Source organism: Chiloscyllium plagiosum, chromosome 28, assembly GCF_004010195.1.
Source record: "Chiloscyllium plagiosum isolate BGI_BamShark_2017 chromosome 28, ASM401019v2, whole genome shotgun sequence".
Classification (NCBI taxonomy): Eukaryota; Metazoa; Chordata; class Chondrichthyes; order Orectolobiformes; family Hemiscylliidae; genus Chiloscyllium; species Chiloscyllium plagiosum.
The window spans coordinates 2,206,057-2,231,575 of NC_057737.1; the positions used below are offsets into that span (position 1 = coordinate 2,206,057).

Below are 25,519 nucleotides of genomic sequence, written 5' to 3' on the forward strand. Positions count from 1 at the left end.
GACCCTCCGACAGTGCGGCACTCCCTCAGCACTGACCCTCTGACAGTGCGGCGCTCCCTCAGCACTGACCTTCTGACAGTGCGGCGCTCCCTCAGCACTGACCCTGTGACAGTGCGGCACTCCCTCAGCACTGACCCTCTGACAGTGCGGCGCTCCCTCAGCACTGACCCTCTGACAGTGCGGCACTCCCTCAACACTGACCCTGTGGGGATCCCTGGAGAACAGTGTGAAGTCATGGAAAGATTTGTGAGCGGCTATCAGTCTGAGTAGCCTTAACATGAATTCTCCTTCAATATTTCTGACTATATACCAGTTGATAAGGAGAGTTTATTCAATACAAGTGCAGCATTTGTGTTACTACGAGGGCACAGGGCAACATGCCCAACGCATGTCTCTCGATTCCACCGTATGCCTTTTCTGAATTCTGAGTCATAGCTGTAACATCCAGACAGATTGTCAAAACCTGGGAACACCTGATTCAGAGTGGGACTGCTCCCAATTCGTTCCTGGAAAAATGGCAATTCTGTATATATGCAAGTTTGAACAAAATGTCAGTAAATGTGCAATTTAATTTTGAAATGAATCAGAACATGTGAAGCTGTTTAGTGTTGGATCGATTGATGGAATTACTGCAGTGGTCATAGTAGAGCTGTCAAGTGACTGGGGAGTGTCAGAGTGACATACCAAGCCTTAAGCTCCCTCAATTATAGCCTTTGGTTTATTGCTGAACCATTAATGCTGCATTAAATCAGCCTGATGGAAGTTCAGAGGACATCAGCACATTATTTTGTGTTTATCTGAAAGCAAAGCACCCTAAGGACTAATTGCCGACACTTGACTGGATTGAAAGTAGTGTGCACACCTCTGCAACATCATTGCAATGTTCAAGGGGACTCAGTCCTGTTGTGAATAAAGGTTTCACATTGTTTGCCCCTGTCACTCTCACATTCTCTCTCTACTTCAGTGTCACGATGTGCACTCAATCTATTTACCACATGCACTGTGATATATTTGTTATACCCTGTAAGGTACAAAGAGACTGTTATTCTTTATTAATATACTGACCGACTTCTGTTCTGTATAACATACACAGGCATTGCTATTCTCTAGAATATGCACAGAGACTGTTCTTCTCTATAATATACAGAGGCCTTGTGATTCTGTATAATATACACAGGAACTGCTATTCTCTATAATATAGACAGGTGCTGTTAATCTTCATAATAGAGGTAAGGACTGTTACTCTTTGTATTATACATAGAGACTGTTACTCTGTCATATATATGGAAGTTCCTTTCTGTACAATATACAACAATATTGCTGTTCCTGTAGTGTTCACAATATTGTATTTTCCCATAATATACAGGAGGGCTGATATTTCCCGGTAATATGTACAGATTGTTATTCCCTGTAATGTAAATAGGGATGCATGCCATGTAATTCACATTGGCCATGAATGATTTTGTAATAATTGTGCATTCATATTGAATTGAATTGATTGTCACGTGTACCGAGGCACAGTGAAGAGCTTTGTCTTGCGAGCAATACAGGCAGGTCACAAAGTTAAGTAGCATAGATAAGTAAATAATAAGTAAACAGCAGCAAAAACAAAATCACAGGTACAGGCGAATGTTAAGAATTTGTGAGTCCATTCAGTATTCTGGTAACAGTAGGGTAGAAACTGTTGTGAAACTGGTTGGTGTGTGTGTTCAGGTTTCTGTACCTTCTCCCCGATGGTAGACGCTGTAGAAAAGCATTGCCAGGGTGGGATGGATCTTTGAGAATGCTGGCGGCCTTCCCTTGACAGTGAGCCTGGTAGATGGATTCTATAGGTGGGAGGTTGGCCTTTGTGACTATCCGGGTCGAGTTCACCACTCTCTGTAACCGTCTCCGATCTTGAATGGTACAGTTGCCATACCAGGTAGTGATACATCGATGGCGCACCTATAAAAGTTGGCAAGGGTATTCACCGTCATGGCAAATTTCCTCAGCTGCCTGAGGAAGAAGAGATGTTGTTGGGCCTTTGTAACCAGTGCGTCCACATGAAGAGTCCAAGAAAGATTGTTGTTGATGACCACTCCCAGGAGCTTGACACTGTCCACTCGTTCCACCTCTGTGCTGTTAATGTGTAGGGGGCATGAGTAACATCCCACCGAACGTCACTAATGAGTTCCTTGGTTTTGTCAGCATTGAGAGCTAAGTTGTTCTCAGTGCACCATTTTTCCAGGTCTTCCACCTGCCGTCTAGTCTGTTTCGTCGCCATCTGAGATTTGACCGACTATGGTGGTGCCATCAGCGAACTTGTAAATGGCATTAGTCTGGTATTTGGTGATGCAGACATGGGTATACAGTGAGTACAGTAGGGGGCTGAGTACACACCCCTGGGGTGCTCCAATGTTGAGTGTTAGTGGGGTTGAAATATTGGCCCCAGTCTTCACTGATTGTGGCCTGTGGATCAGGAAACTGAGGATCCAGTTGCAGAGAGTGGAGCTTAGTCTAAGATCACCAAGTTTCGTCATTAGTCTCGAGGGGATATCTTTCTCTTTATGTCAGAAAACTCCGCTGTGGCTGGATAGAACCCCACAGCTGCTGAACATAGACCAGGACACGTCTGGATGTTCATACTGTGGCGACAAATCATCACAGCCTTCATGCTGCTTGCTCATGATATTAATACTTTGTCCCTGTCTCCAGGGATCTTGCTATGATATGCTCCAGGATGTTTGTGTATTAATAGAACACTGCACACAGTTTCTGCTGTGTCACAATGTGCCTTTCTGGGCCCCTTCTTCCCATCGATGTCCTTGTGTGAAGCAGATCTCCAGGTCACACTGACTCTCAGCAATGAAGCCAATTACAGGATACAGCCATTCCCCAGATAATGTTCAGGGACAGATTTTAAAGTTGCAGCTAATGTTACAACAAAATGATTGGCGTCACTTGTCTCAGTTCCAATCTATTTTATAATCTCAACCAAGTATTGTAGAAGAAAGGTTGTATCTCTTGACACATCTCCGCATAAAATTCTGCAGCCATCCTGACTGTCAGGTTTTTTTATGTTGTGATTTTGAACTGAAGTGGTTGAGTCATGGCACCTTCCTTTAAAGCTGTGAATTCAAACCCCTCCAGAATTATGTGCCCACGATCCGAGCTGGCACTCCCAGTACGGGCACCGAAGGAATGCTGCTCAGTTGGTAGCACTTTGGACCAATTCCTGGCTTCACCAGAGTTTGGATGTAAGATCTCACAGCCATTATTTAGAGACAATGCAAGTACCTCCCAGGGTCAGGGACCAGAGATTTATCCCTCAACCAACATCAAAAAAAGAAAAAAATCATTATCAAAGTTCTGTTTTGGGATCTTGCTATGCTCAAAATGCTCACTGAGGTTCCGATATTACAACAGTGACTACACCTCCAACACACTTAAGCTCCCTCCTGCCTCCCCAAAGTTTGTCCACCATCTACAACTGTTAGAACCCTTGCTGGTTTCTCATGACTTTTAATCTTTTCTCAGCTTTGGTTTATAGTGGAAAGATACTTGTGGACTTTGGGGCAGAGTACGGTAAAAGGAAAAGAACAGACCAAACCCATTTTTGTTTATGAATGAGACCAGGCCTGGAAGCTAATTGCAGGCTAATTCTTGATTAGAAGGATTCATATAGATGCTGTGACTCCAGGATGTTTCAATTGATAACAGGAGTTGACTGTTGATGAGATCAGTACCTGAGAATTGGTTCTGGCAAGTCTAGATGAGACCCTGTGTTCAAGCAGATGTCAGATAAAGTCATAGAGACGTACAGCATAGGAACAGACCTTTTGGTCCAATTTGTCCATGCTGACCAAATATCCTAAATTAATCTAGTTCTGTTTGCCAGCTTTTGGCCCATATCCCTCTAAACCCTTCCTATTCACATACCCATCCAAATGCCTTTTAAATGTTGTAATTGTACCAGCCTCCACCACTTCCTCTGGCAGCTCATTCCATACACGTACCACCCTCTGCGTGAAAGTTACCCTTCAGGTCCTTTTTATGTCTTTCCCCTCTCACCCTGATACTACACCCTCTGTTCTGGATTCATCCATCCCAGGGAAAAAACCTTGTCTATTTATCCTATCATTGACCCTCATGATTTTATAAACTGCTATAAGGTCACCCCTCAGTCTTTGATGCTCCAGGGAAAACAGCCCCAGCCTATTCAGCCTCTCACTCTATCTCAAACCGTCCAACCCTGGTAACATCCTAGCAAATGGGCGGCCCGGTGGCACAGTGGTTAGCAGAGAGACCCGGGTTCAATTCCCATCGCAGGCGACTCTCTGTGTGGAGTTTGCACATTCTCCCCGTGTCTGTGTGGGTTTCCTCCGGGTGCTCCGGTTTCCTCCCACAATCCAAAGATGTGCAGGTTAGGTGAATTGGCCATGCTAAATTGCCCGTAGTGTTAGGTAAGGGGTAAATGTAGGGGAATGGGTCTGGGTGGGTTACCCTTCGGCGGGTCGGTGTGGACTGGTTGGGCCGAAGGACCTGTTTCCACACTGTAAGTAATCAAATCTTTTGTGCACTCTCTCATGTTTAACAACATCTTTCTTCCAGCAGGGAGACCAGAATTGCACGCAATTATCCAAAGTGGCCAAACCAATGTCCTGTACAGGCGCAACGCAACCTCCCGACTCCTGTACTCAATGCTCTGACCAATAAAGGCAATCTTACTGAACACCACCTTCACTATTATGTTTAACTGAGGCTCCACTTTCAAGGAGTTATGCACTTGCATCCCTAGGTCTCTTTGTTCAGCAACACTCTCCAGTTCCCTACTGTTAAGTGTGTAAGTCTTGCCCTGATTTGCCTTTCCAAAATGCAGCACTTCACATTTATCTAAACTAAACTCCATTTGCAACGCTACAGCCCACTGGCCCATCAGATCAAGGTCTCGTTGTATTTTGAGATAATCTTCTTCGCTGTCCACTTTACCACTTATTTTGGTGTCATCTGCAAACTTACTAACTCTACCTCTTATGCTCACATCCAAATAATTTATATAAATGACAAAATGCAGTGGACCCAGCGCCAATCCTTGTGGCACTCCACTGGTCACAGGCCTCCAGTCCCCTTCCACCACTCTCTCTCTTCTACCTTCAAGCCAATTTTGCATGCAGTAGCCTAGTTCCCCCGGATACCATGTGGTCTAACCTTACTAACCAGTTACCTTACAGAACCTTTTTGAATCCCTTGCGGAAGTCCATATAGACAACATCGACTACTCTGCCTTTATCAATCTTCTTTGTCACCTCATAAACATTAATCTGATTATCTTGTTTAATTTCAATTTTGTTTTTAATAAACATAAGTCTTGTGTTTGAGATCCAAAGCTAGTGTACGGAATTAGTTATTGACAAAGTCTGGGTCTGATTATTCAAAGGTCTGGTTAGGAACCATTGGGTTAGTTATTGGGAGCTATCAACAGTTCAGTTTTAGTGTACTGGACTGAAAATGCAGTGGTAGAAAGGCTGATTTGGTTCAACTGTTTGTCTCTGGGTCATTACACAAGGACAGGTCAGGAATGTGATAGAATACTCCCCACTTGCCTGGATGGATGCAGCTCCAACTACACTTGAGATGCTTGACACCATCCAGGATTGGCACCACATCCACAAGCATCTGCTTCCTCCCCCATCGATGCTCAGTAGCAGCAGTGTTTACCATCTACAAGATGCACTGCAGAAATTCACTAAAGATCCTCAGGCAGCTCCTTCCAAAACCACGTCCATCTAGAAGGACAAGGGCAGCAGGTACATGGGACACCACCCCCCTGCAAGTTCCCCTTCAAATCCATGAATTCCCTCCCTAAGGGCATTGTGGGTCAACCCACAGCACATGGACTGCAGTGATTCAAGAAGGCAGCTCACCCCCACCTTCTCAAGGGGCAACTAGGGATGGGTGATAAATGCTGGAACAACCAGGGAAGCTCACATCCTGTGAATGAATGAAAAAAAAAGGCTGTAAAAAGCTTTGATGCTATCTGGGAGTGTTACAGCATGATAGAAACTGAAATTTCCCTTCATCACACAAGCTGTAAAAAGATAATAACAAGGTGTTAAATGTCACACTTCCTGTCACACTCCTTAGTAATGCTTCATCAGAGTCACATTTATTATAATTACAGAGATTTACTCTTGAAGAGCCATGGCAGATTCATCCCCAAGCAGTTTGCTCTCAGCTTCGTTAAGGTATGGTTTCTCAGTCTTAAATCCCACATTTTCAGAGACTGCAGCCAGTCATGGCAAATAACAAAGAGACAACAAGTGTCTCACCCAATAAATTATACAATCACCCCTTTGTCTTATCCATTCACCAGTGTGTGGATGTATGTTTGTGTGTGTGTCTGTGTATGTGAATGTGTTCCTGTGTGAGTGGGTGTCTGTATGATTGTGTGTCAGTGCGAGAGTGTATGTGGGTGTCTCTGTGAGAGTGTTTGAGAGTGTCTGTGCGAGAGAGTGTGTGTGTGTGTGTTTGTGTCTCTGTGAGAGTGTGTATGTGCACATGGGATTCTCTCTCTGTCTTTCCCTTTTCTATACCAGTGAATCTTTTGCTCCTGTTTATACAGCTGTTATTCTATTAAATTAATTCATGCAGTCTGTTAGCTGCTGATGGAACATCCATCTCTCCTCTGCGCGCAGATGTCACACAGACAGGCTTGGGGTTGTGGCTCCCAGCTCAGCATTTACAGTTAATTGCAGGAAAATACTGCATCTTGACGAACAGGCTAAAACTTTCAGCTGTAATATTTACTGAGATTGCTAATGGACTGTCGGTTAATTTCCCAACTGCGTGCAACATTATGAATAAATATTCTAGGAACAGGAGGCCACTCAGTCCCTTGAGCCTGTTGGGTCATCAATTAATCTGTATCTCAACTCTTTTCGCCATAATTGCTTCATGTTGACTTCCTGGCCCAACAAAAGTGTATCTATCTCCATCTTGAACAGTTTAATTGATTCCCAGCACCATTATCCATTTTCTAAATGCGTTTGTGGGATGCTGTTTCCATGCTGTACATCACTATGACTCTATGTAGGTGTCACTGGCTGGGCCAGCATTTATTGCCTGTCCCTAGTTGCCCCTTGAGAAGGTGGGGGTGAGCTGCCTTCTTGAACCGCTGCAGTCCCTGTGCTGTGGGCTGACCTACAATGTCCCTTAGGGAGGGAATTCCAGGATTTTGACCCAGCGACATTGAAGGAACTGTGATATATTTCCAAGTCAGGATGGTGAGTGGCTTGGAGAGGAACTTGTAGGGGGTGGTGTTCCCATGTATCTGCTGCCCTTGTCCTTCTAGATGGAAGTTGTGGGTTTGGAAAGTGCTGTGTGAGGGTCTTTGGTGAATATCTGCAGTGCGTCTTGTAGATGGTACACACTGCTGCTACTGAGCGTTGTGATGGAGGGAGTGGGTGTTTGTGGATGTGGTGCCAGTCAAGCGGCTGCTTTGTCCTGGATGGTGACGAGCTTCTTGAGTGTTGTTGGATTTGGCCCCATCCAGGGCAAGTGGGGAGTATTCCATCACACTCCTGACTTGTGCCTTGTAGATGGTGGAGGAGAAATGTAGAGGAAGGAAGAGAGCTTCTTCAAGGTGTAGAGGGAGGAAGAGAGCTTCTTCAAGGTGTAGAGGGCTGAAGAAGGGCTTATGCCCGAAACATCGATTCTCCTGTTCCCTGGATGCTGCCTGACCTGCTGCGCTTTTCCAGCAACACATTTTCAGCCTTGTAGATGGTGGGACATGTTTTGGGGTATCGGGGGTAAGTTACTTGCCGCAGTATTCCGAGCCTCTGACCTGCTCTTGTAGCCACTGTATTTATATGACGAGTCCAGTTGAGTGTGTAGACAATGGTAACCCGCAGGATGTTAATAGTGGGGAATTCAGGCATTATAATAGGGACAGTGTTCCATATTTTCTTTGTGTGCGAAAGTGCTCTGTGACATCACCCTGACTGACCTGGCTTAGATGTTAAGGTTCTCTCCCTCCTTGGGGATACCTATTGACCCAGAAAACATTGTTTTAAATACCACAGTCAGGTCTTTGTGATTTGAGGGTTGGCAAGTTATGGAACCCGTCCTTAGGATGTAACCCTTTTAACCCCAGGCTGAATGTGTGGTGTACACTGTTCAAGTAGAAAGTGAGGTCTGCAGATGCTGGAGATCAGAGCTGAAAATGTGTTGCTGGAAAAGCACGTTCGAGAGATTTGACTGAGACAAGGTGGGGGGAGGGGAAATGAGGAAACTGGAGAAATCTGAATTCATCCCTTGTGGTTGGAGGGTTCCAAGTGATGATTTAAGCACATTATCTCTGGAAATGATGTGATCACTGCATTGTGTCTTGAGTGCCATGTGACTGTGGGGCAATGGCTGGGAGTTATCTTGTGAGTGTTACTGACTTGCATAAAGGAAGGACTGTTTCTTTTGTTCTGGGCAATCACTTGGCACTGCAAAGTGTGTTAAGGGTTCCTTCAAGTTTACTTAAAATTTTGGCATGTTGTGAGGATGTAAGCAATGTACAAGGGGATATAGATATGATTTGGAGTCGTCTGTCTTGGACTGGGGTGTACAAAGTTAAAAATCACACAGCACCAGGTTATCAAAGTTAAAAATCACACAGCACCAGGTTATAGTCCAACAGGTTTATTTGGAAGCACTAGCTTTAAGAGCACAGCTCCTTCATCAGGTGGTTGTGGAGAATAAGATTGTAAGACACAGAATTTATAGCAAAAATTTACACTGTGATGTAACTGAGATTATACAATGAAAAATACCTTGATTATTTGTTACGTCTCTTATCTTTTAGCATGACCATGTTGGTTTCACTTCTTTCATGTGTAAATCACAAAACTCTTTTTTAAAGTTGCATTCTCAGGTTAGCTGTTAACAATGGTGATAGCTAGACAATATGTTGAAGGGGCCCCTGTGTTCTCTATCTATGCCATGATGTTTAGATTGATTCTAACCTAAAAAGTGAGATAACGGAGTTTTACATAAATTCATGCAGTTTTTGAGCAAAGTACAATGTAACTCTGCAAGTACAAATTCACCCCACAAATTCTTTTTCAATATGTAATTGCAGTTACATCACACTGTAAACTTTAGCTATAAATTCTGTCTTACAACCTTATTCTCCACAACCACCTGATGAAGGAGTAGTGCTCTGAAAGCGAGTGCTTCCAAATAAACCTGTTGGACTATAACCTGGTGTTGAGGGATATAGATGGGTTGAGTGAGAAGGAAAAAAATGTTGCAGGTGGAGTTACATGTCAGAAAGTGTGAGGTCATGCATTTGGTGAGAAGAACCAATTATGTAAATGGAGAGAGACTCCAAAACTGTGCAGCATAGAGGCCTCTGGGTTTTCTCACACCTCAAACACAAAACTTGCAGGTGCAGCAAGTAATTGAGAAGGCAAGTGGACTTTTGTCTTTTATTCCTAGGAGTTGGACTTTAAAATGGGTGAAGCATTATTACAACCAGACAGGGTGCTGGTGAGCTGTGCCTGGAGCGTATAGTGTTTTCAAGAAAGGATCGATTGACACTGAAGGCAGTTCAAAGAGATTCACTTAGCTGATTCCTGGGATGAAAGAGTTGATTTATCAGGAACAGCTAAACAGGTTCAACTTGTATTCACTGGAGTTTTGAAGAATGAAGGTGACCTTGGTGAAGATGCAAGATTCTGAGGGGGCTTGAAAGGGGAGATGCTGAGAGGAATGGCTCATTCCTGCTCCTATTTCTTATGTCCTTGTATTCTAATAGTGCAGCTCTCCCTCAGTATTATCACTCCTTCGGGACTGACGCTGTGACAGTGCAGCATTGCCTCAGTACTGTCGCTCCTTCAGGACTGATGCTCTGACGGTGCAGCATTCCCTCAATATTGTCGCTCCTTCGGGACTGACGCTGTGACAGTGCAGCATTCCCTCAGCACTGTCACTCCTTTGGGACTGACGCTGTGACAGTGCAGCATTCCCTCAGTACTGTCACTCCTTCGGGACTGGCGCTGTGACAGTGCAGCATTCCCTCAGCACTGTCACTCCTTTGGGACTGATGCTGTGACAGTGCAGCATTCCCTCAGTACTGTCACTCCTTCGGGACTGATGCTGTGACAGTGCAGCATTCCCTCAGCACTGTCACTCCTTCGGGACTGGCGCTGTGACAATTCAGCGTTCCCTCAGTACTGTCGCTCCTTCAGGACTGACGCTGTGACAGTGCTGCATTCCCTCGGTAGGTTTTAAAGACTTGCCTTGAAGAGCGGAGTCTGAGACAGAAAGTTATTGTGAGGAAGTTCCAAAACTGGAGCAAGGAAAAGCAATGACGCACAAAGGCCAGAACCGAAGGAGTCCAGTGATCGCGGAGAGTTATAGTGTCAGAGGGGATTACAGGGGTGAACAACATTGTTTAAACGGATGATCAAGTCATTGGCTACTGGGAAAGATGGTGGAATGGGATTGGCTGAGTTGCTATTGCACTAAGCTAGTACAGGTGCTGGGGAGACAGGCCGGCTACTTGCAGAATGTTTCAGAGAACACCTCTGGGACACCCGGACCAACCAACCCAACCACCCCGTGGCTCAACACTTCAACTCCCCCTCCCAGTCCACCAAGGATATGCAGGTCTTTGGACTCCTCCATCGCTAGACCACAGCAACACGACGGTTCGAGGAGGAGCGCCTCATCTTCCGCCTAGGAACCCTCCAACCACAAGGGATGAACTCGGATTTCACCAGTTTCCTCATTTCCCCTCCCCCCACCTTGTCCCAGTCAAATCCATCGAACTCAGCACCGCCTTCCTAACCTGCAATCTTCTTCCTGACCTCTCCGCCCCCACCCCAGTCTGACCTATCACCCTCACCTTGACCTCTTTCCACCTATCACATTTCCGACGCCCCTCCCCCAAGTCCCTCCTCCCTACCTTTTATCTTAGCCTGCTGGACAAACTTTCCTCATTCCTGAAGAAGGGCCTATGCCCGAAACGTCGATTCTTCTGTTCCCTGGATGCTGCGCTTTTCCAGCAACACATTCTCAGCACTAAGCTAGTACAGACATCATGGAGTGAATGGCCTCTTTCTGAGCTGAAATCACACAGCGATCCTGTGATTGTAGTTTCCAGGAGCGTGCTGTGCAGTATCAATGACTGTATCTCCGACAGTACAGTACAACAATGAACACGCTTCAGAAAGTATGGCTGTAAATTCATTGTGATGTCCAAAGTTTGAGAATGAGATGATATAACTGTATCTCCCTTCTTACTGTTCCTTTGTCTGTTCTGCTACAGGATTTAGGAATGGAGTCAACTTCACTGGATGATGTCCTCTGCAGATATGCCAGTTTCCGGAATCTGGTAGATCCCATCACTCATAACCTGATCATCAGCCTCGCTCGATATATCCATTGCCCCAAACCGGTAAGGGATTCCCCCTCTTTATACTGCTGAGTAACAGGCCCCAGAGTTCACAGCTGTCAATCAACCTGTAACTGAACTGAGGGGCCATCCCTTGGGCGGAGGAGGTGGAATGCTGTGGTGGGTTGCTTCACCATCACGTTGCAGAACCTCAGGACATGTGGCTTTTGATAAAGATGGGATTTTTGTCAGTCACACCTTGAGAGGTGAGGGGGAGCTGCCTACGATCTAGCATTGTCAGTGGCTGAGCTGAGGCCCAGAGACCTTCCATTGCTTTCTTTCCAAGAGCTAAAACATCAGCTTATGAACCAACACAAAAAAAAACGGACTTCTCCGTGTTAGTGTCATTTTCTGTCTTTCTCTCAGTTTGTGTTTCTGTGTCTCTCTTTGTACAGTCATGCCAAACTCAAATTACTGTCTCTCATCTCTCTCTCTCTCTTCCCCCTCCCTCCCTCTCTCTCTCTCTCTCTCTCTCTCTCTCTCTCTCTCTGTGTCTAAGTCTCTCTCGCGCTCAAGTTTCTTTCTCTCTCTCTCTCTGTTTGTTTCTTGTCTGAAACTTTATGTTTATTGCTTTCTCAGCAGCAATGATCACCTTCAGAAAATGGTCCCACAATGCCCTCTGGGAGGGAATTCCAGGTTTTTGACCAAGCAGCACTGAAGGAATGGTGCTCTGTTTCCAAGCCTGGATGGTGAGTGGCTTGGAGGGGAACTTGTAGAAGGTGGTGTTCCCATGTACCTGCTGCCCTTGTTCTTCTAGATGGCAACAGTTGTGGGTTTGGAAGGTGCTGCCTGGGGACCCATGGCGAGTTATTGCATTCTTAATCTTGAGGGACCAACATCACAAACTAATTTAGTTTTACTCAGAGCTCCATCCAGTCGAATTCTAATCCTTGGGACATTCCTCTAACCTGAGATTGTCAGAAAGGCACATCAATGATAATGGAAGATATTAAACTATATATAGGATAAAACATGAGGACAGATACATCCTCTGGGCCAGATGGGATATACCCAAAGTTACTACAAGAAGCGAGGGAAGAGATTGCTGCACCTTTGACGATGACCTTTGCCTCCTCACTGTCTACTGCAGTAGTACCAGATGATTGGAGGGTGGCAAATGCTATTCCCTCGTTCAAGAAAGGGAATAGGATAATCCTGGGAATTACAGACCAGTCAGTCTTACATCAGTGGTGGGCAAAGTATTGGAGAGAATTCTGAGAGACAGGATTTATGATTATTTGGAAAGCCATAGTTTGATTAGAGAAAGTCAGCATGGCTTTGTGAGAGGCAGGTCATGCCTCACAAACCTTATTGAATTCTTTGTGGATTTGACAAAACACATTGATGAAGATAGAGCAGTGGATGTTGTGTACATGGATTTTAGCATTTGTTACGGTTCCCCATGGTAGGCTCATTCAGAAAGTAAGGAGGCATGGGATACAGGGAAACCTGTCCAAGAGATCAGAATTGAGAGTGCGGTGCTGGAAAAACACAGCAGGTCAGGCAGCATCCGAGGAGCAGGCGAATCCACATTTCGGGCATAAGCCCTTCATCAAGAACCTGATGAAGGCCTTATGCCCGAAACGTTGATTTTCCTGCCCCTCGGATGCTGCCTGAACTGCTGTGCTTTTCCAGCACCACTCTGATCTAGAATCTGGTTTCCAGCATCTGCAGTCATTGTTTTTACCTAGTTGACAATACCAGCTCCAGTACAGCCTGTTTTCTGATTGGTTCCAGAGTTTGCTATTCCAAGAACCCAGCTTAAATATATTCTTGGAGTTCCTCACCTCAGCCACCTTTACCCATCTGATTGTTCCAGTCTATGTAGAACATAGAAAAGTACAGCACGGACAGGCCCTTCGGCCCTTGATGTTGTGTCGGCCTTTTATCCTGCTCTAAAGATCAAACTAACCTACATACCCTTCATTGTACTATCATCCATGTGCCTATCCAAGAGTCACTTAAATGACCCTAATGTATCTGACTCTACTACCACTGCTGGCAGTGCATTCCACACACCCACCGCTCTCTGAGTAATGAACCTACCTCTGACATCTCCCCGAAACCTTCCTCCAATCACCTTAAAATTATACCCCCTCATCATTGACATTTATGCCATAGGAAAGTGTCTCTGGCTATCCACCCTGTCTATGCCTCTCATCATCCTGTACACCTCTATCAAGTCACCTCTCACCATTCCTCACTCCAATGAGAAAAGCTCTAGCTCCCTCCACCTTTCTTCATAAGACATGCCCTCCAGTCCAGACAGCATCCTGGTAAATCTCCTCTGCACCCTCTCTAAAGCTTCCACATCCTTCCTATAATGAGGTGACCAGAATTGGACACAGTATTCCAAGATTGGTCTAATCGGGGCTTTATAGAGCTGCAGCATAACCTCGCGGCTCTTAAACTCAATCCCGCTGCTAATGAAAACCAACACACCATATGCTTTCTTAACAGTCCTATCAACTTGGGTGGGAACTTTGAGGGATCTATGGACATGGTCCCCAAGATCTCTCTGTTCCTCCACACTGCCAAGAATCCTGCCTTTAACCATGTATTTGTATTCAAATTCGACCTTCCAAAGTGAATGACTTCACAATTTTCCAGGTTGAACTCCATCTGTCACTTATCAGACCAGCTCTGCATCCTGTCAATGTCTTGTTGCAACCTACAACTGCCCTCCACACTATCCACCACTCCACCAACCTTCCTGTCATCAGCAAACTTACTAACCCACCCTCCACATCCTCATCCAAGGCATTTATACAAATCACAAAGAGCAGAGGTCCTGTAAAACCAATCCCTGCGGAACACCACTGGTCACCAGGAATTCCTCGGATGCTGCCTGAACTGCTGTGCTTTTCCAGCACCACTCTAATCTAAACACTGGAGCTGGTATTGTGCAATGGGATAGGTTGGCTTTACTTTCTCACCATGAAAGTGTACCCTGGTAGCAGCAATTGTAATATGATTGAATTTTATATTCAGTTTGAGGGAGAGAAGACTGGGCCCAAGGCTAGTGTTTTCAACTTTAAGAAAGGGCATGAAAGTAAAGCCATCTGAAATGACCTGGTAAATCAGATTGAAAGCTAACTAGATTCAAAGGCTATGAGGGTATTTCAGAATAGAACACATACATTGCAATGAGGATAAAACATTTACAGAATGATAGAATCCCTACAGTGCAAATAGTGGCCATTTGATCCATCAGTTCTTCACCAACTCTCCAAAGACCATTCCCCCCCCCATACCCACCCCATCCCTGTAACCTCACATGAGGTGTTCCCATGGCCAATCCACCCTGACCTGCACATCTTTGGACTGTGGGAGGCAACCGGAGCACCCGGAGGAAACTCATGCAGACACGGAGAATGTGCAAACTCCACACAGACAATCGCCCAAGACTGGAATCGAACCTGGGTCCCTGGCGCTAGGATGCAGCAGTGCTAATCACCGAGCCACCGTGCCACCCCCAAAGCTGCCCCAAATTCTAAGGGGAGGATTCACCTGCTAAAACTTAAATGAACTAGAAAAATTTAAGATAGGATGAAATTTAAGGTTATTAAGAGGGGGGAGAAATAGAGTACAAGAGCCAGTTGGCTAGAAGTATGGCAAACAATAATTAAAGATTTCTAGAAATGCTAAGTAAGTTAATAAAACAAGCACTGGACTTATGGAAAGTGAGTCTCGGGCATTAGCAATGGAAAGTGAGATGGCAGATGAAACGAACAGAGATTTTGCGTCAGTCTTCACTACAGAAGATACAAGTAACATCCTGGAATTAACTGTTAATCGGGAAATGAAAGGTAGAGAAGAACTCGAGGAAGTTTCAATCGCCAGGGAAGTGTTTCTGAGCAAACTGTTGGATGTGTGTGTTGATGAATCTCCAGATCCTGCTGGTCCTGACCCTAGGGTCTTAAAGGAAGATGTTAGTCAGATCATAAGTCCACAGGACATAGGAATATAATTAGGCCTTTCGGCCCATCGAGTTTCTCCGCCATTCAATCATTCAGTATGTTGCTCAATCCAATGCTCCTGCCTTCTCCTTGTAACCCTTGATCCCCTTACTAATCAAGAATCTATCTGTCTCTGTCTTAAATACACTCAATGACCTGGCCTCCACAGCCCTTTGCAGCAATGAGCTCCACAGATTCACCCCTCTCTGAAGAAATTCCACCTCATCTCCGCCCTGAAGGGTTGTCTCTTCAATCGGAGGTTGTCTACTGGTGAATGCATCTTCTCTGCATGCACTGTATCCAACTTTCTCAGTATTCAGTAAGTTTCAATTAGATCCCCCCCCCGCATCCATCCTTCTTAACTCCATCAAGTACAGACCCAGAGCCTTTAACTGCTCCTCATGTGATAAGCCCTTCATCACCGTGATCATTCTTATAAAGCTCCTCTGGAACACCTCCAACATCAACTCCTCATTCCTCACATGTTGGGCCCAACATTGCTCACAATATTTCAAATGCTCTAACCAGAGACTTGAACAGCCTCGGTGGTACATCTCTGCTGTTTACTCTAGCCCTCTCACATTAATGCTAACGTTCCATTGGACATCCTAACTGCCATCTGAACCTGCATGTTAACCTTAAGTTAATCCTGAACAAGGATTCCTCTTGTATTTCAGATTTCCAAAGCCTTCCCTGTTTAGAAAATAGTCCACAACTCTATTCTTCCTCCAAAGTGCCCACTCTTGGAAGGGTTTCCGGATGAAAGGGTTTTGCCTGAAACGTCGATTTCCTGCTGCTCGGATGCTGCCTGACCTGCTGTGCTTTTCCAGCTGCACTCTGATGTTGACTATAATCTCCAGCATCTGCAGTACCCACCTCCGCTCCAGATTCTTACAGTTCTTAGCTGAAAGGTACAGGGAGGTTGACACAATAATTGTGCAGTTTCTGAATAACTGATTAGATGCAATACCTTACAGCAAGTAGTGGGAGTGACAAAAAAAGGGCGACACCTAACTGAGAACCTGGTTGTTCAGGGACAAGTCAGGAAGCACTGCTTCACCCACTGGGCAATGGGGACCTGCGAGTCTGAACCCATCAGAAAGGTGCAGTTGTCTCAACTGTTCAAGACTGAGATTGATGGATCTTTCTGCTTAAGCATATTGAGAGCTATGACCCCAACATGGGTAAATGGAGTTATGGCAGGGGTAAACTTTAATTGTGTGGGAGCAGGTCTCATGGGTTTTGAATGGTCTCCTCCTGTCCTGACATAACTGAAGGGATGCAGTGTGGCCAATATTCCTCCTGCAATCTACACTGAAGAACAGGCAGTAAATCACCTCGATGCTGTGGGATATTACTGTGTATTGAAAGGACTGCTACATTTGCAATCATGACATTAACTGCTGAATATCAAAGTAAATATGGAGAGGACATTGTCGCAATTGTGAGGCAGTGTAATGTTCACCTGGGGGTTTGAGCTTTTTGCTTCTGAAGAAATATTAAAAGTACCTTTCTGAATAAAATCTCCTTTTGATTTGGCTGTTTTCTGAATTCTATGTTAATGAGTTGATGCCTGCTGTCATTGGAATGGTCTGTGGCTGCAAGCTCCATATTATTCATTACCGTGAGGCCACTGATAGGGTAAAGTGCTGCACTTGAGCTTCTCAATGCTTGGCCAATAGCCAGCTGTGTTATAAAGTAATACATGTGGAAGCTGTCAGCTCTGCACTTGAAGGAGAGATCTGGCGAGAGAAAGAGAGAGAGAGAGATGTGGAGAGGAAGAGAACAAGAGAGACAGAGTTCAGGGCTGTGAGAAAAGATTAAGAAGTATGGGGTGAACTAAATAACTCTGTCTGAGAGCTGGCACGGGCCTCCTGTGCTTTATGATTCCATGACAGGCAGACAGATAAATGGAGGGACAAATGGGAAAAGAGAGAGAGAGAGAGATGGACAGAACAGAGAGGAAACTTAATGTCTGCTTCTTCCCTTCCCCCATTTACACTCTTCCCAAGATGGCCCTGGTTTCACTCAGACTGCTCTTTCAGTTACGGGCACAGTTCAATTGATACTGATTATCAGCCCCCTCTGATTTCCCCTCTATTACACACACACAGAGGTACACAGACACAGTCAGAGACATGCCATTATACGTATACAAACACACACAGAGTCCTCAATTTAAGTTTCATAAATAAACTACTAAACTGTCCACTGATGAGTTGATTGGTAATGAATGTGACCTCCCTTTGGCCCTGATTAGTAATTCCTCCCCGCCCCGAGAGTGTGAGTAATCTCCTGGAACGTGCAGACACTGGGCCTCCTTTCATACGCCCCTGGGAGAGTTTGTGAAATAGACTGATCCCCAGCATTAAACATTAACACACATTCCTGAACAGCTACATCAGTGGCCAGGGAATGGCAGAAATCTGCAGCTGCTGCAAACACAAATCGAAGCATCTGATCACTGCAGTTTGAATACTGCAGCTGACCATCCTGCCAGACACAGTGACCACAGCATCGTTCTCCACCACCTCCCCACTCACTGGTCTATCGCTGGTGGGACTCTCCCACCTGCATCCATTCATATCCATCTGATTACAGCCAGACAGTCAGATGCAATGGCCTCTCTTCCTGCTCCCACACCATTACCTCTGGTATCACCCCTTACCTGTCCCAGGTGTCCCCCAATTTCTCATCTATCCAGTGTCCCAGAGGCATAGAGTCATTTACAGCTTAGAAAGAGGCCATTCAGCCTATTGAGTGTATGCTGATTCTCTGTGGAACAATCCAGTCAGTCCTACTTCCCTGCTTCATCCCTATAGCCCTTAAAATGATTGGCAAATTAGTTTAGGATTTGCCATAGAGAATGCACTGGTTTGGAATGACTGACAGTTAACTGTCAAGCTTTGTTTAAGACAGATTTACTGTAATTGATTGAGATACTGCCCTGAGAAATACCTATCACCTGTTTTGATCGGTTGAAATAGCTACCATGTGTATCTTTGTTCTTTCTGTATATTACAGTGTATTACGGTGAAGCAAGCTGTTTCATGTTGGTACAATGCAGCAGCAGGATTGGTGCTCACTTTTAGTAAGATGCTGCCATTCTGCCTATCACACGATCAATAAGTTGGTATTTGAATTTCCATGCCAGTGTGGTGCCTGATAGGTAGGCCATATGTCCCAAAGATTGGCAGATCATATCCTCTTCAGCTGTTTGTAACTAACCACCTCACCACACTCACACAACGCAAAAACACTGTTCAACATTTGACTTATTTCTGTGATTGGACAGCACTTGTTAAATAATTATAAGCAAGCAACGAATTACACTGGAACCAAATTCTGATTGCCAGCTGGGTTTCCAATGTGGCACACCTTTTCGTACTAAAGGCACATATTCAAACAGAGCCCCATTCTTCACAGCCAGAAAGAATATGTACATGCACTGCATCAGCTTCGACTCAACAAAACAGGGTGACAGCTGCTTGCTTGTCCACGTGTTGAAGCAATGCCTTGACTAGAGTAAATCTAAACAAACCTTAGCAGTTAATCGTTAGTCATCATCTAACTGATGCATTGTGTGTGGCAACCCATCAGAGCCAACTGGTAAAATCTCCTCTCCTGTAGTACAGATGTTGCTTTCCCCTTGAATTGGTATTCTTACAAGTTGCCCTGAGGAGCACAAGATGAAAAGCTTTTGATGAAATGTATCTTTCAGCAACATTCATGGTGGCTCAGTGGTTAGCACTGTTACCTCACAGCACCAGGGTCCCAGGTTCGATCCCAGCCTCGGGTGACTGTCTGTGTGGAGTTTGCACATTCGCCTTGTGTCTGCGTGGGTTTCCTCTGGGTGCTCCGGTTTCCTCCCACAATCCAAAGATGTGCAAGTTAGGTGAATTGGCCGTGCTAAATTACCCATGGTGTTAGGTGTATTAGTCAGGGATAAATGTAGGGGAATGGATGTGGGTGGGTTACTCTTCGGAGGGTCGGTGTGGACCTGTTGGGCCGAAGGACCTGTTTCCACACTGTAGGGAATCTAATCTAATCTAACACTCATCCCTGTTTCCACCAATCAGGTTTCAGGTCATTAACACTCACTGCTTGAAAACATTGTTTCTTGTATTTCTCCTGCATTTGTTATTGAAAGTTTATAAACTTTCCCAGCCCTAGTGCTGTTAGTGATTGGGAACAGAGTTTCCTTGTCTACTTTATCCAAAGCATGTCAATCTTGGACCCCTCTGTCTAATCTCCCTTAAATCTCCTGGGCTGCAAGGAGGGACAACCTAACTTTATAGTTAAAGTCACCTTCCCGCAACCCCTCCACGTCCGGAATCGTTCCGGTAAATTTCCTCTGCAGCCTCTCAAGAATCATTACATCCTTCAAAGTGTAGTGACCAGAACTGGAAGCAAGTGGATAAGGTGGTTAAGAAAGCATATGGCTTGCTTGCTTTTACTAGTCAGGGCACAGAGTTGAAAAACTGGCAAGTCATGTTGCAGCTGTATCAAACTTTAGTTGAGCCACATTTGGAATATTGTGTACGGTTCTGGTCGCCACACTACCAGGAGGATGGAGAAGCTTTGAAAGGATACAGAATGGTTTACCAGGGTGTTGCCTGGTTTGGAGGGTATTAGCCAAGAGGAGAGATTGGGCAAACTTGGTTTGTTTTCATTTGAATGTCAGAGGCTGAGGGGTGACCTGATAGTAATGTTTAAGAGGCATCTTGACAGATATATGAATAGGCAGGAAATAGACAGATATGGACTGCATAGAGGCAAAAGATTTTCAGTTTACAGAGGCATCTTGTACTGTCTTGGTGTAGTCTTGGTGGGCTGAAGGGTGAATTCCTGTGCTGTACTATACTTTGTTCATTGTTTAACATTCTGGTTATGGCCTAACTAGACCTTTATAAAGGAACAGCATCACTTTCCTACTCCTATACTCAATGTTTTTATTGATGAAGCCAAGATCCTACAATAATTGATAACTTCTCTCTCAATACAGCATCATTAAAAATTAACACACACGCAACCTAAGTCCTTCTGCCCGTGCATGCTCAGTGGAACTGTACGCTAAATCTTCCCATCCTTTCTTCTAAAACAAGTCACCTCACGTTTCTCGATATTAAATGCCATCTGCCACTTGTCTGTCCGTTCTGTCAGCCTTGTGCAGGCAATTGGTATCACCCTCACTGTGTCACTCCTTCAAGTTTGCTACATTGACACATTTTGAAATGTTACACTGTTTCCCAAGACTTTATATCTCCAGCCTCATTCCTGATGAAGGGCTTATGCCCGAAATGTCGAATTTCCTGCTCTTTCGGATGCTTCTTGACCTGTTGTGATTTTCCAGCACCACTCTAATCTGGACTCTTCCCAAGACCCAAGTCAGTCATGAGAAAAGGCAGCGGCCGTACCACTGACCCATGGAGAATACTAGACTCAAAGACAACCATTTACCACGACTCACTGTTTTTAGTTCCTCGATTAATTTCTTATCAAAGTTGACAATGATTTTCCCTTTCATGAAGACTAATGGTTAACATTAGAGGCATTATTGGAAACCACGACATCAGTTTGTATTTTAATCATTCCAGCTTGAGCTCACCTCTCCAAATCCCTTCACTGTCTTGAATTGGTGGACTGTGTATCCGAGATCTAGTAATGAATTTATCTCCAACATCCTTCCTGGCCACAGCCCTAAGTTCTGAAATGTCACCTCGAAACTTCAGCCTCTGTGTCCTTAAAGATGCTCCTTCAGACCTATCTCATTGACTAAGCTTTTGGTACCCTGTCCTCATGATGCTGTTCAGGGGATGTGGGCATCGCTGGATGGGCTAGTGTTTTTGTCTGTCCCTAATTGCCCCTGATGGTGAGCTGCCCAGACTTTATAGTATGTAGATACCCACAATATTATTAGGGAGGGCATTTCAGGATTTTGACACAGTGATATATTTCCAAGTCAGGATGGTGAGTGGCTTAGAGGGGAACTTGCAGATGGTGGATGTTCCCATGTACCTTTGTTCCTCTAGGCTTACCATTAGAACTATTAATCCAGAAACTGAGGCAACGTTCTGGGCGTCTGGGTTCAACAAAAATCTGGAATTAAGAGTGCCAAGATGACCAAGAAACTGTTGTTGATTGTCAGAAAAACTTCAGGAAAGGAAACTGCTGACCTTATGGCCTGCATGTGACTCCAGATCAACAGCAAGGTGGTTGACTCTTAATTGCCCTTTGCTCAATTACAGATGGGCAATAAATCCTGGCCTGGCCAGTGGACGGCCACATCCCGGGAATGAATAAACAAAACCTGCTCCCACTGTGTGTTGGTGATGAAGGGAGCAGTGGAGAAAGTGAGGTCTGCAGATGCTGGAGATCAAAGTTGAAACTTTATTGCTGGAACAGCACAGCAGGTCAGGCAGCATCCAGGGAACAGGAGATTCGACGTTTCGGGCACAGGCCCTTCTTCAGGAATGAAGGGAGCAGTGTCAAAGTTGATGGATGGGCTGCTTTATTCCTTACAGCATCACTGTTTATATGTGTACAAAGTTAAAAATCACACAACACCAGGTTGTAGTCCAACAAGTTTATTTGGAAGCACTAGCTTTCGGAGTGCTGCTCCTTCATCAGGTGGTTGTGGAGAATAAGATCGTAAGACATAGAATTTATCGCAAAGGTTTACAGTGTGGTGCAACTGAAATTATATTTTAAAAATACCTGGATTGTTTGTTAAGTCTCGCATCTTTTAGAATGACTATGTTAGTTTCAGTTCTTTCATATGTAAATCCCAGAGCTTTTTTAAAGTTACATTCTCAAGTGAACTTTAACAATAGGTGCCATGTAGACCCAGATAATGCATTGAAGGTGTGAGGAGCCATGTGTGAGGCTGACTGTGCCCCAATGTTCAGACTGATTCTAATCTAAAAAAAGGGATTTATCGAATCTTACATGGATTCATGCAGTTTTTGAGCAAAATAAATGTAATTCTGCAAGTACAAATTCATCCACAAACTTATATAGGAAAGGGGTATAAGTCTGTGAGAGGGTGCATGTGTGGGTGTGAGTGTGAGCATATGAGAGAGAGTTTATGTATGAGAAAGGGTGTGTGTGTGTCTGTGTCTTTGTGTATGTCTGTGTGTAGTGCAGTTTATTTATGGTAAGGGTCACCCATTATGTAACTGTACAGAGTCACATTTATTCAGCATAATAAAGGTTAATTACATTTGCTAATGTTTTATGATGTGGTCAGAATTGCAGGCAGTGTTGTCGGAGAGATGGTTAACTCTCTGGGGAACATTGAGTATCTGAAGAATTTTATCAAAATGTCTGTTTAGACTCAAGTCAAACAGAGCAACACAACTCCTTGGAGTCTGAGTGAGACCCTAAGGGCATTGCAAAAGTTATCAGCAGGGTTTCTTAAACAAAACAGAGAGCAGTCAGGTCTGTGAGTGTGGTCGCGGAGACTCCCCAAGGTGAAACTCTTGAAAACATAAAATTTTGGTTAATTTGTGGAGAACTGGTTTAACAGAGCAAGCTGCCTATTTTCCAGAACTCTAAACTCCACCAGTAGAGCTGGATAATTTGCATAAAGCCTAGCAGCAAAGAGTCATTTTGAGATCCAAAGCAGCTGATGTTATCATGTCACTGTGATAAGACAGTTCTCTGTTCTGAGCTGCAGACCAAAGCAATTGCGATCCCCTGCAATTAGTCACACCCAGTTTCATGGATCTGAGCTTACTCTGAGAATTAATTTATATTTTCAGGGCACTCAGAGACGAGGGTGTAAAGTCACCTGGTGACACTGGAGAGGCCGGGATTATCCGCCTTCAGTTTGAAGAGAATTAACCAAGGTGTTCAAAAGGATGAGGGTTTTTGACAGAGAATTTAAGGAGGAATCTGCTCCCAGTCACTGGAGGGTCAGGAACCAGAGGATACAGATTGAGGACAAATGACCAGATGGAGATGTAGGGATTATATTTTTTATGAAACTAGTCATGATGATTTGGAATGTGCAGAATCATTAAAAAGGGAATTCAATAAACGCTTAAAAATAAGAAATTGACAGGGTTATGGAAAAAAAGCAAGGGAATTGGAGTATCACAGAGAACTCTTTCAGGAGCAGCACAAACAGGATGGGCTGAATCCCTCCTTTTTGTGGTGTCGGAGTGTATAAACTGTACAGCTCTCTCTCAAGTTCGGCTTTGTAAGGCTGACTGGGACAGCAAAGGCCTTCCTAACCCAGGAGCATTCTGTGTCCCCCCTTCATTGGGAGAAAGTGAGGGCTGCAGATGCTGGAGATCAGAGCTGAAAATGTGTTGCTGGAAAAGCGCAGCAGGTCAGGCAGCATCCAAGGAACAGGAGAATCAACGTTTCGGGCATAAGCCCTTCTTCAGGAAGGGCTTATGCCCGAAACGTTGATTCTCCTGTTCCTTGGATGCTGCCTGACCTGCTGCGCTTTCCCGCCTTCATTGGGTCAGGTTCAAAGCGAACACTGCCCAGTTTCATCAGTTACGAGCACAGTCTGTGTGTGTAGCAAATCCTTCAGAAATACCCTAGTTTTACAATGAAGGAATGTGACAGCCAACTTGCATACAGCAAACTCCCACAAACACCAATATCATCACAATTAGATCATATGTTTTGTTTTAGTGAGATTGATTTTGGAATAAATACTGGCTAAACCACTAGGGACAACTGCCCTGCTCTGCTTTCGAGACTGGCTGGAGTCTCAGTTTAACATTGCATGTGAAAGACAGTAACTCCAACTATTTAGCCCTCTCTTGGCGTGGTACTGAGATTGTTATATGTTCGAGTCTTGGGTCTGGGATTTTTGACTTAGAGCTAACCCATTGAATGACAGCTTAGACTGAAACTGAGGCACAGAGGAGTGCTGTTCTTCAACTTTATAGAACATCTCCAGCACAGAAACAGACCGTTCAGCTCAACTGCTGCCTACTGATGTTTCTGCTCTACATAAGCTTCCTCCAACCATCTCTCTGTCTCAGCCGATCAGCATCTCCTTCTAATGCTTTCTTCTTCATCCAGCCTCCCTTTAAATATGTTGATGCTGTTTACCTTCACCATGTGAGAGCAAGTTCCACATTCTCGGCACTGTCTAGGGAAAGGGGTTCCTCCTGAATTCCCAACTGGATATATTGGTGACTATTTTCTATTGATGATCCCACATTTCCCACATATGGGAAGAGTGCCTCTCTGGAAGGTGGATGAAAGACAGACGTCTCACTGCCCCCTCCCACTTGCTGAGTTGGATTGCAGTGGGGCCATTCCCTGGGATCAGGGAGCCCATAGCCGGATATCCCCTCCTCCCCAGAGGCTGGCAGCTCACTGTGCCAGCAGGTCTAGGCACAGCTGCCAGTAATGCTCCTGCCAGGGACCCAGGCCACAGGTGAGTCAGGCTGCAGTGGGAGTCACGGTGTGGTGGTCCGTGGGGTGGGGGACACCAGCAAGGACAGGTGGGGACAGTGGGAGTCACGGTGTGGTGGTCCGGGGGGTGGGGGACACCAGCAAGGACAGGTGGGGACAGTGGGAGTCACGGTGTGGTGGTCCGGGGGGTGGGGGGCACAGCAGGGACCAGGTGGGGACAGTGGGAGTCACGGTGTGGTGGTCCGGGGGGTGGGGGACACCAGCAAGGACAGGTGGGGATGCTGTTTGCTTGCAGCGGGTTTACTACCCCCCTTCCTCATTTCTAACATCGAGTTCTTCAAATAAACCCCCCCCTCCCCTCACTGAGAAACTGTAACAAGGTTTACCTCTGGGCCCCTTTCTTTACCTGAGACCCCTCACTTCCAAACAGGAGGGCATTCAATTCCAGTATAAATCTACCGTGTCAAACCCTCACATCACTTTAAAAACATCTATTAGGTCACCCCTTGACCTTTTCATTCTTAGTGCCACTCTTTAAGAAAAGTGGGAAGGACAAGCCAGGGAACTATAGACCAGTGAGCCTGACCTCGGTGGTGGGCAAGTTGTTGGAGGGAATCCTGAGGGACAGGATTTACTTGTATTTGGAAAGGCAAGGACTGATTAGGGATAGTCAACATGGCTTTGTGCATGGGAAATCATGTCTCACAAACTTGACTAAGTTTTTTTTGAAGAAGTAACAAAGAGGATTGAT

General features: G+C 45.1%; 1 protein-coding gene across 1 annotated transcript in view; it reads left to right on the forward strand.

The window, feature by feature from the left end:
* Positions 1 to 25,519, forward strand: part of lrrc75a (leucine rich repeat containing 75A) — a 93,910-nt gene that overhangs the window by 53,352 nt on the left and 15,039 nt on the right. The window contains exon 2 of the mRNA XM_043718084.1: positions 11,300 to 11,428. Within this exon, the coding sequence (XP_043574019.1) occupies positions 11,300 to 11,428 (129 nt within the window). The remainder of the gene's footprint in view (positions 1 to 11,299; positions 11,429 to 25,519) is intronic.